The sequence below is a fragment of the Hydra vulgaris genome, chromosome 08, assembly GCF_038396675.1.
Source record: "Hydra vulgaris chromosome 08, alternate assembly HydraT2T_AEP".
Lineage (NCBI taxonomy): Eukaryota > Metazoa > Cnidaria > Hydrozoa > Anthoathecata > Hydridae > Hydra > Hydra vulgaris.
The window spans coordinates 48,288,442-48,300,000 of record NC_088927.1 but is presented as its reverse complement, the minus strand read 5'-3'; the positions used below and the strand labels follow the sequence as shown (position 1 = coordinate 48,300,000).

The 11,559-nt window shown below is 28.8% G+C and overlaps 2 protein-coding genes across 3 annotated transcripts in view; one reads left to right on the top strand and one right to left on the bottom strand.

Moving 5' to 3' along the window:
* LOC100203110 (WD repeat-containing protein 90) overlaps nucleotides 1-11,559 on the bottom strand; it is a 156,823-nt gene that overhangs the window by 130,011 nt on the left and 15,253 nt on the right. The gene's annotated exons all lie outside the window — the stretch shown is intronic.
* Nucleotides 6,467-7,182, top strand: LOC136083915 (uncharacterized). Its single transcript, XM_065803857.1, has 3 exons — nucleotides 6,467-6,606; nucleotides 6,686-6,859; nucleotides 6,984-7,182. The coding sequence occupies exons 1-3, from the start codon at nucleotides 6,579-6,581 to the stop codon at nucleotides 7,091-7,093; spliced, it is 312 nt and encodes a 103-aa protein (XP_065659929.1). The 5' UTR covers nucleotides 6,467-6,578; the 3' UTR covers nucleotides 7,094-7,182.

The window sequence follows — 11,559 nt, the reverse complement described above, 5'->3', positions numbered from 1 at the left end:
CTAATAATAAAATTAATAACTTAAATGGGTCGTACTCAAAAAAAAACAAAAAAAAAAGAAGAGTGAGAAGAGAAAGTACAGCCTGTCAACAAATCTAAGGAGGCTACTTTTTCTCTTAAAGTACACAATCAATGGGCTTCCAATAAACCAGCTGGCAACCATTGGAAATATTCTTAGATACATCCAGTTTCTAAAATCTCCCAGGTAAAACAAATAATTATTATTGTTATATAAATATACTATAAAACAATGATAAAATTTTTAAATGGTCTATTTTATGCAATACAGATTTAATCTAATATTACCCCCTCCCCTACAAGTGTTAAAAGTGAGACACAATGAGGTAAAAAATTATGTAAGAAAAAAAAATAACATAATGATTAATTTTTATTTTAGATCTATAAGATTTCAATCTACTAAATTGATGGTAGCCTGCCCTCAGAAACATGAGAACAGGGATCTGAACTGTAAAGATAGTTTCTGCAAGAATTCTGAACAAAGATGTGTTGCCTTCGCTGTAATAGACACTTGGAAGAAAGCAGGGTTTCAAGATTTTATCATCAATGGATCCAGTGTCAGGGATAAGATACTGAAGCTCCATAATAAGTACATGAATTTGTATCATCTCAAATCATTGAACTGGAACTCTAGTGATGACTTCTACAAGATACAGACAGAGTTTTTAGAGGAGAGTAATACACTCTTTGATATTTCATTAGCAAATTTTGAACAAAAATCAAATCAGGATCGTTTTCGTTCTGAGAATGCCAAAGATGAGGATATTCAGTTCTATCTAGATCAAAAAGGAGAGCGAAACATGTATATTACAGAAGAAATTGATGAAGTATTACAAAATTCAGTTGAAAATAAAAATATTAGGCTCAAGAGGATGGAGGAGGCAATAGGTAAAGGTAGAATCACAATGAATCCAGTAAAATCCAATGACCTTGAGATTTCTTTGCATTCATCTGAAAATGAATCTGAATCGGAACCAAGTTTAGATTCTTTAGATGAAGATTTACCTAATAGACTCAGTCATTCTACTAAATCTAAGATAATGATAAGTATAAGTGCTGAAGATCTGGTTGACTGTACTGCTGCAGTTTCTGCCCGATACAGAGTAGGTATACGACCACAAACTTCCATAGTAGCTGCTATTTGCAATAAAGCTGGTGTGAATCTAGAAGATATTATTCTATCAAGAAGTACAGTTCATAGAAAGAAATTCCAAAAAATAGAGGCAGTAGGAGATAAACTCAGGCAAGAAATTATAACTACTCTGAAGGGAAAAAAGCTGTGTTCATTTTGATGGAAAACGGGTGGAACAGATTGAAGAAGATCTGAAAATAACTGTTTCTGTAGAAAGAATAGCGGTGAGTGTTACATCCCCTGATATGGATGACACAGATGACGTACTGCTAGGTGTTGTCCAGACAGCAAGTTCTAAAGGTAGTGACCAGGCTGTAGCAATTTTGAATCTGCTAGAATACTTCAACATTGTTGATCAAATATTTGCTGTTTGCTGCGACACTACAGCATCTAATACTGGAATACACTCTGGAGCTGTTGTTATCCTTAGCTCCATCCTTAACACTTCACTTTTATTGTTTCTCTGTAGAAGACATATGCTAGAAATACACATCTCACACTTTATGGAGGCTTTGACTGGAGAGAAGACCAAGGGCCCAAGAAAAGGGCTGTATGTCAAACTCAAGAAAAATTGGTATTCAGTCAAGAAAGAGGTGGACAGGATGCTAGACCTAGTTAGGTTTGATTGGAGTCAGCTTCAGACTGGGTCACCCCTTTATGAAATTGCTAAGAAAGCTCTGGAGTTTGGAAAAGAAGCCCTTGCTCAAAAACATTTGTCAGGAGTGATTACAGGAATCTATGTGAGCTTTTTGTTTTCTATTTGGGAGGAGAAGTACCTGGATTTTGTTTCCATCAAACTGGAGCCTGCCATGAAGCCAGGTAAAGTATATTGAAAAAATAAAACCTTATAGATAAATTATAATATTTGTTTACTATAAATAACTTATAAATAAAAAATATGATAAATATTAATGGTGATAAAATTTTAATCTTTAGGTTTATGGCTGATGCTTTATACATTCTTACCTTGAGAATAACAGATAAGATCACCATGATTATGAGCGAAAAAGAAAGAATTATGATAGAGACAGCGGCATTCTTCACATCTGTCTGGTATGCACCTTGGTTTCTAAAGTCGTATTTGGTTGCAAAATCACCCTCAAATGATCTTGCAGCTTTCAAAAATGCATTTAGCATCAAAGATAAATATCCCAATCTTGGTTCACCATTGGTTGCTATTATGCAAAGACACAACTGGTACTTGACTGAGCAGTTGGTGCTGCTATCTCTGTCTGATGAAGATGTAGAGCAGGAAGTGAAGAAAAAGATGTTGGACAGATTAGTTCAGTATGACATTCCTGACAAGTTCAAAACTGGAAAATCTAAGCTACCCGTCATATCAGAGTCCACTGAGCTTTGGGAATTGGTAGGTCCGGAAAGTTGGCTTCTGTTGAAAATTGCTGAAGTCCCTGATAGTGAAGTAGAACTGTGGAGGAAGGAAAAAGCCTTGAAGTCATAGATTTATTCAAAAAATTTGTTAAAAATTTGACTTGTGTTAACGATTGTGCAGAAAGGAACATATGCCTTATTCAGGACTTTGTAGGTGGATACAAATCTGACATTATGCAATAAAATTTAATGCTGGTGGCAAGGGACAATAGAAAGAAGTTTAAAAAGGTTCTTTCTAAATCCCAGTTAAAAAATATATAGTTTATTATTCCTAAAATACATATTTTTTTAAACATTTTTGTATTTTTATTAAGAAAATGTGTAAAATTTAGGTTTTTAACAAAAAATGGATTTTTACATATAGCTAAAATTGATTTCCGAAAATATCTTTTTATATATATTTACTTTCAGGGGACATTAGAGAATGGGAAAAAACTGCGTGCACATTGAAATTAAAAAAAAAGTGAAAATTTGGGACACCCTAGTGCTTAATGTTCTTAAAAAAATTTTTTTTCTAAAATTAACAATAAAAATGAATGCACATTTATATAATTTGATATTATTGATTTTCACCCCTCAATTACAGCAGAAATTTTAGATAAAACAATAGAATTTGGAAAATCCCATTTAGAAATTACTGAGGACACTATCCGTATAATTAAGCACTGCAGAAAAACTTTACTCTATTCTAAAAAGGAAACGTGGAAGAAAAAAACCACACACGAATGCTTTGATGTAACAATGGGAAGTTATGACGGAGCAGAAATTTGTGAATTTGTAGGTTTATATATTTTAAATACCCTAGCTAAAATAATCCAAATTAATCAATTAGGTCTTTATCGCGATGACAGTTTAATAATAATGCATAGAAAATCAGGGCTACAACTCGATAAAATTAGAAAAGATAATATTAAAGTTTTTAAAAACATTGGCTTCCAAATTAAAATAAACATAAATTAAAAAATAGTGAATTTTCTTGATGTCACATTTAATCTCTCAAAAAGTTCCTATAAGCCCTACAAAAAGCCTAATGACGAATTATTGTATATTAATGTGAATTCGAACCATCCCCCTCAAATTCTAAAACAAATTCCAATTTCAATTAACAATAGGCTGCACCAAAACTCTTCTAATGAAAATATTTTTAACTCCTCTAAACGTGTTTATGAAGATGCCCTTAAAAAAAGTGGCTTTCAAAATTTCGAGCTAAAATTTGAAAAAAAATAAAAAAAAATTGCGAAAAAGCGTAATAGAAATAGAAACATAATTTGTTTCAACCCCCTGTACACCAAAAATGTTTCAACAAATATAGGTAAAATTTTTCTAAAATTAGTAGACAAACATTTTCCTCTAATAAATTACATAAGATTTTTAACAGAAATACCATTAAAGTAAGTAATAGTTGTACAAAAAATTTAGAAAGAATTATAAAAGACCACAACTACGCGTTAATTAATAAAAATGAACATATAAAAGAAAAAAACACTGATTATTGTAATTGTAAACAAAAAATAGATTGCCCTCTAAATGGAAAATGCCTTTCGAAATATGTAATTTACAAGTGCATTGTTTCCTCACAAAATAACCCTGATAAACAATATATTGGCTTAACCGAGGGGAATGGAAAAAACGTTATGCCAACCACAAACAATCGTTTAAACACAAAAAATATTTTAAAGACACTATGCTGTCAAAATATATTTAAGATTTAAAAGAAAAAAATTAACATTTTAATATACAATACTCTATTCTAAAATCTGCCCCTGCCTATAATAACATTTCCAAAAAATGTATGCTATGTTTGCAAGAAAAATTTGAAATAATTACTCATTTAAATCAGGAAAATTTATTAAATAAAAAATCTGAATTAATTTTTAAATGTAGGCACAAAAATAAATACCTCTTAAAAAATTATAACACAAATGACCAAATAAACTATCCTCATTCCAAAGAAATTTATTTAATAATTACTTTCTGTAACTTCCCGTTAACCAAAAAAATATAGTAATTAAAATTCTTTTCATAATAATTTATAACTTCCTGTAAAATATTTTTTTTCTATAAATTGAATTTTTTTTGAGTTTTAGTAACTCTTCCTGATGATCCAACAATGGTGAAACTTCAAGTTGAAGAAAAAAAAAATTATATATATATATATATATTATATATATATATATATATATATATATATATATATTTATAACTCCTAACAGGTTGTCAGAAAGTTTTTCTGTATTTTGTTGACAAAAGGTAATAAAATTAAAATGCAAGACTAGAATTTTTTTTTTAATTACTTAACCCGTAAGTGCCGGACGTCCTTAAAGGGACGTAAAACTGTCCACATTAAACTAGGGTATTTCAAATATTTTTCAAAGGATAAGTACATAACTGTGCATAATGGTTTGACACAAATGCATCTTGCTTCTCACTTAATGGCAATTGATTACCTTTGATAGTTTTTCAGAAGCAACTGCTCAAAGTTAACGCAAAAAAAACATGTGGAGTGGCAAGAAGCTCATCAAAGAAACCCATTCTAAAAGGTAACTTGTTGTTTTTAATATTGTTTTATAGAAATAAAACCCAAAACTATATTCGTAAATAATAATTTAATTTATATTTTTTGATTTTCTACTGAATATAACTGCATAAACATTACACGTTCTTTTAAGGACGTGTTGGCAGTATCTGGATTCCATCTTAATAAATAAACAATTTGCACAAAAAGTTTCAGATTTATGTTTTTAATAAATAACAATAATTTTATTAATTTTCTAGAGAAAATAAAGTTAAAAAATAAGTAAAAATTAAGAATTTCATTTTTTTATAGACAAGTTGGTCTTACTCTAAATGAGATAGCAGCCTTGTTAGAAAATCAGGATGCAAATAATGTTATTGAAATTATCATGATTCCATCTGTTGATGAAACCCTTACTGACGAAGACAGTGACGAGGAAGAGGATGGAGAACATGGTAAAGACATTAAGACATTAATCATCTTGGAGCTGGTATTCTCAACCAACAAGCAGAGATTGTCATAAATGACAAAGATGACGAATTGCCTGATATTCAAATAGTAAGGATGCAATAAAAAATATATATACTTTTTACATATTAGTTTTATGATTGAAAAATGAGATTAAAAATAAGTTCTGACTGACTTGTTTTATATAGATAAACACTGATGGTGATGTAATTAACAGTGTAGACAGTGACACTGGCAATACTAACAATACAAGTGATATTTTCAAAGACGAGGCCATGTCATGTCAGAGTAATAAAAAGAAAAATCGTTATTATGTCGAACGTAGTGAAGCTGTTGGTACACTTCTAAGGTAAGATAACTAACCATTAATGTAAATTTGTTTTAGTTTGTAATGGTGAATATTATTTAATCAAAAATATATTTTACTTAAAGTTAAAACAAATTTTTAGGAAAAAAAACAAAGACCCTACTTGGCGTAACACTTGTGGTCCTTGTTTTGGAGCTAAAGTACCAGAGTTCCAAGAATTACTATGAAATCACTGGTTGACGATGATTGTATTCTACCTTACAACTTTTTATGTTTGTTTCTAGATGATAAGTTCATACAAAATGTTTCCAATATGTCCTCAAAGTATGGTTGCAGGAAAGGATACCCAGAGAAGGCGTTCCATATGAACAAGGATAATTTATTAACCTCTATTGCAGTTATGTATGTAACTGGTTATATAACACCTGCTAATAGAAGGTTGTACTGGGAAGAAAAAGAAGATGCTCAAAATATGTTCATCAAAAGAGCTATTTCTAGGGACATTTTTAATGATGTGCTCAAGTTTACCTACTTTGTTGATGAGCATGATGTAGATCTCACTGATGCATTTTGGAAAGTTCGCCCACTTTTTGATCAAATTAATAGCTCTGCAAAAAGGTTAGTGCATCAATCTGAGTTTGTTAGTGTCGATGAGACGATGGTCAGATATTTTGGACCTCATCCACTGAAACAAGCTATTCAAGAATAGCCTGTGATAATCTTTTTACATCTTTTGATCTTCTTGATCATATGGGAGAACATGGCTGGGGCGTTGTAGGTTAGTTTTTTGATAGTTTGTTTGGTATGTTTTGAAATTTTTTTGTTTAGCCTAATCTTAAAAATACATTTTACCTCAGGTACTGTCCAGCAGAACAGGCTTGTAGGTGTACCGATGCCTACTAAGAAGCAGGCTAAAAAGGAAATGACCAGAGGTACTATGAAATTGGTTTATGATAATAACTGTGTAACCATCTGGATGGATAGCAAAGCTGTAGTTCTTGCGAGTAATTATACTGGTCCTAACCCTGCAGGTATTTTGCTTCATTTTAAAGTTTTAAAGTTTAAAAAAACAAAAATTTGTTTGAAATAATACAAGTTATTTATAATTCTAAATCTCAAATTTATAAAGGCTCCAATATTGCTTTTATTTACCAGGTATTTGCAAGAGGTACAGTGGCAAGGACAAGGCATACATCAAGCTTTCTTGTCCCCGTATGGTGATTGACTACAACAAGACAATGGGTGGAGTTGACTTGTTTAACTAGAATACAAAGAACTACAGCATCTCAACCCGTCTGAAAAAGTGGTATTGGTCACTCTGGACATGGTTCTTAAACGTGCAGATGATTCAGGCTTGGCGATTGTATCGCTACAATTGGAGAAACCGATATTTAATGGATCAGGAAAAGAATCATCATGAAGATGTTGAATTTGAAGATAATCTTAATGCAGCTGGCTTATCCAAATTCGCAAAGAGTAGGCAAAGGATTATTAGAAACAAGGGTAAGATAAAAAAGAGAAAAGAAGAGAAGAAGGTATATGAGATTACATTGTTGGAATTTATTCGACAGTCAGTTGAACTTATGTTAATGAATCACTCTGACCATAAATACAACTTGTTAGTTCCCCAGAGAGAGGTATCCAGGCTATCTACCAACAGCAAGCAAGCAATCAGGTTTTCAACTTTTATGATTTTTTTAACAATTTTTTTATACAAAACTTACTAATCATAATACTCTTTTATTTTAAAAGTAAAATCAAATTATTATTTTAGGTACGACCACACCAGAGCTCACTTTGTTACAAAAACAGAGGTAAAAGGAGTCTGCCAATATTGTCATGACAGAAGCAATTTTAGATGTGAAAGTTGTGATGTTGCTCTACACCCTGGTTGCTTTGTAAACTACCACAGACCTGAAAATAAGTTATAAAAAATATTTTTATATAATTTAATAAAATATTATTTTAAAGAATAGCGTTTTTAATCATATTTTTATTATTTTCCCTATTATGTAGTCAAGTTTGAATTTTTTTATATATTTCTATAACCCTAATTTTCCGTGATAATCGAGAGGTTCAAAATATGTACATTATTTTAAATATTTACTTTTTTTACGTTAAGTGCCGACGAAAAGAATGTGAGTGTTTTGGGGTGTTACACAGAAAATACTAGATTAAATTAAAAAATCTCTATAATCATTTTTACCCCTAAGCAACATGTATAATAAGTTTCAAAAAAAAATTCGCAAAAAATTTCTCCGGCACTAATGGGTTAATAGACTGCCTGCCCCAACCAAACCCTCAATAAATGTAGTAGTACCCCGTTGTGAGTCAAGCTATTAGTCAGTCGATGTAGCAGCACTCCTTTGCGAGTTAGGCTATATGATAGTCGATGTAGCAACACTCAGTGCATGATTTACAGTAAAAAAAAACATTTTATTAAAAAAATAAATATAAAAATATTGTTTATATTATTAAAAACATTCAGAATGTTTTTAAAAACATTCAGGATGTTTTCAAAAACATTGAGGATGTTTTCAAAAACATTCAGGATGTTTTCAAAAAATATTGCGGTCAATTAAATTTGCGTTTTTGTGGTTTTTGAAAAAAACGATTAATTTGTAATTAAATTAATGGTTTTAACTTTCTGACAACATGGAAATGTTGAACAAAAGTCCAAAAATAATTAATAGTGACATATATGTTGGTAAAAGAATCATTTTTTACCTTAACGGACTCCCAAAGCCATCAATTTATAGAACTATATATATATATATATATATATATATAATATATATATATATATATATATATATATATATATATATATATATATATATATATATATATATATATATATATATACATACATATATATATACACATATATATATATACATATACATACATATATATATACATATATATATATATATATATATTTATATATATACATATATATATATATATATATATATATATATATATATATGTGCAAAAAAAATATTTTGGCATCCTAATAAAATAAACTTTAAATTTTGTAATATGTTTTAATATAAATTTTTTGAAAGAAGGTTAAAAATAATTTCTTTTGAAAATAGTACTTATTATACTATTGTCTTTTGTATTTTATGTTAACATTTTTGTATTTTATGTCAACGATTGGTTAGCGGAAAAAGGCACATGCACACGAGAGCATAGTATGACACCCGGAGAATAGTACCAATTAGGCGCCCCTATAAGCATACATATTTTTAGAATAAAAACATGTGCAATCATACATTTTAATGACTGTGTTTTTATTTAAAGTAATGTTAACTTACATCCATATTTTTAGGAAATCTAATCTGGATTAAATAAGAAATCTAATCTGGATCTAATCTGGATTAAATAACAGAGATTCTTTAAAGTTAATATTAAAAACCCTTTTATTTGCTTTTTTACTAGCAAAAATTTTTATTGTTATATGTCATCTTATGACAGAGTTTAATTTAGTGTGATTTACTGATTGGAAAAAATACATCATAGTTTTGCCAAAGTTAGCCATAAAAATGTTTCTATTTATTTTTCTTATTTGTTGTTAACACATATTAAGCTTCTAACTAAAAAATATTTTAAATTTTCGAATATGAAAAATGCATTTTTTTAATATTTTCATTTTATTTATAGTGATTTCAAGACTAAACATTTTCTATAAATGTGCAAGTTGTTTTTAGGAATTTGTTAAAAAAAAAATCTATTTATATATCTTTGATTTAAAATTTTAAAAATCAATTTTTAAAAATTTAAAAGAACTCTTGTTAACAATAATTTTAAACTTAATTGAATGGAAACTGCAGCAACATTTGTAATACCCAGTGGCATAGTGAGGATCATTCATTAATCTAAAACATAGATCTAGCTAGAGTAACAATATCAGATTTCAAAGATAGGTAGTGCAATTGAGGGAGAAAATTTTTTTAGATAAATATTTTTTATAAAGTTATAACTTTCTGTTTCTTAAAAGTAGTTTAAAAAATAGAAACATTCTTTTGCAAACAATAAACAAGTGATAAAAATTAAATAATAAAAAATTGAAATTCAAAAAAATAAATTATTTTACTTCTGTTTAAAACATTTTTTTTCTAAAAATAAAATTTAAGCATATACTCAAATTTATTAGTACTTTTTTAAGTTTACTCATTTGTTTTTTTGGTTTGATCTCACTTGTTTGGTCTATAGATATGTTTTTGCACAAATATTAGGTTCAAAGTTTTATAGCAATGTTTTAATTTATTATTTAGAATAATGCTCTTTATTTACTTTGTTTTAATTTTAACATGTTTTATGTTAATAATGTTATAAACTGTAAAACAGTAATAAAACAATATAGCGAAGTTGTTTTATATTAACACAAGCTCTTTATATATTGATAAAACAACTTTGAAGTATTGTCTTATTGTAGTTTTATATAGCTTTTTAATTTAACAATTTAATACGCTTCAATAATAAAACGTGCTTTATCGTAAGCATGACGGGAGCATTTAAATAGTTTTTTATAAATGTTTAAAGTGGTCAGGGTAACAATATCAGTTTTTGCCATGTCTAATAACATCTGTCCAACAACATCTGTAAATATAATGAGGTATAATAACATTTGTCCAACAACATCTGAAATTTCATTAGTGTCTAATAACATTTGAGCAAAAATTAAATGAATATTACAGATGTTACATCTTTTAAACTATCAAAGTGTAATAACATCTGTGCAACTACATCTGTGGATTCTACAGATGTAGTTACATCTTATAAATTATCAAAGTGTAATAACATCTGTGCAACTACATCGGTAGATTTTAAAATAAATTTATTTTTAAGATGAATTAACTAATAATGCATTATTTTAACCAGATGTAGTTACATATAGAAATTTTTTCAGATGTAACTACATCTGGAGAAAATTCTTCCAGATGTTATTGGACTTGGATAAAAATTACCAGATGTAGTTACATCTTTCTAAAAATGTTGTTAGGGTTATTGAATTTTTAGATGATATTAGACAGATATCATTTAAAAATACAGTTATTAGAGTAAAAGAATAATACAGATGATCTTGGACTACTCCACAGATGTTGTTAGACAGATGTAGTAATCTTTTACTATTTAAAGTGGTTTAAACATTGTAATATTTGTGTTTTTACAGTTATTTTTTTAAGTACCATGTTTAGTAAAAACAATTACTAAAACTAATATTGTAATAGTATTAAGTACTTTACTTGCATGCTATAACTGCTGCTTAAGCTTTAAATTATACTTTAAGCTGTAAATTATAACAGTAACTTGAACTATTTTAAAGCCCTAAATGAGAATTTTATGAGATATTATTTAAAAATGAAAGATATTATGCTTAAAAAATAGCAATTACAAACTAATATGCAAAAGATAAAAAAAATTTTCTAATTCACCCCCCCCAACTGCAAAGTTGCAGCAGGGGGAGGGGTTACAACTTTTGGTTAATTAGCAGGGCTGATGCCACTCATAGGATATAAGCATAGCTCATGGCATTTAAGTATGGTTCATTGCTTATAGGGCCATGCACTATTAAAGATAAAGTCAAGTTCTTAAATAACTTAAAACTAGACTAAAGTACCTAATTATCATTTGACTCACAAAGACTTTGATCGTCACATGCCTGGTTTGGGCATATACTTGAGTATTGATTTACCTAGCTATTGTAAAATCAGGTTTGAAT

Excerpts from the sequence above, each read along its gene's own strand:
- LOC136083915 (XM_065803857.1), top strand. The coding sequence starts at position 6,579 with ATGGGAGAACATGGCTGGGGCGTTGTAG. Across the intron at positions 6,607-6,685 it reads ACATGGCTGGGGCGTTGTAG|GTACTGTCCAGCAGAACAGG; the intron begins GTTAGTTTTTTG and ends ATTTTACCTCAG. Across the intron at positions 6,860-6,983 it reads TACTGGTCCTAACCCTGCAG|GTATTTGCAAGAGGTACAGT; the intron begins GTATTTTGCTTC and ends TTTATTTACCAG.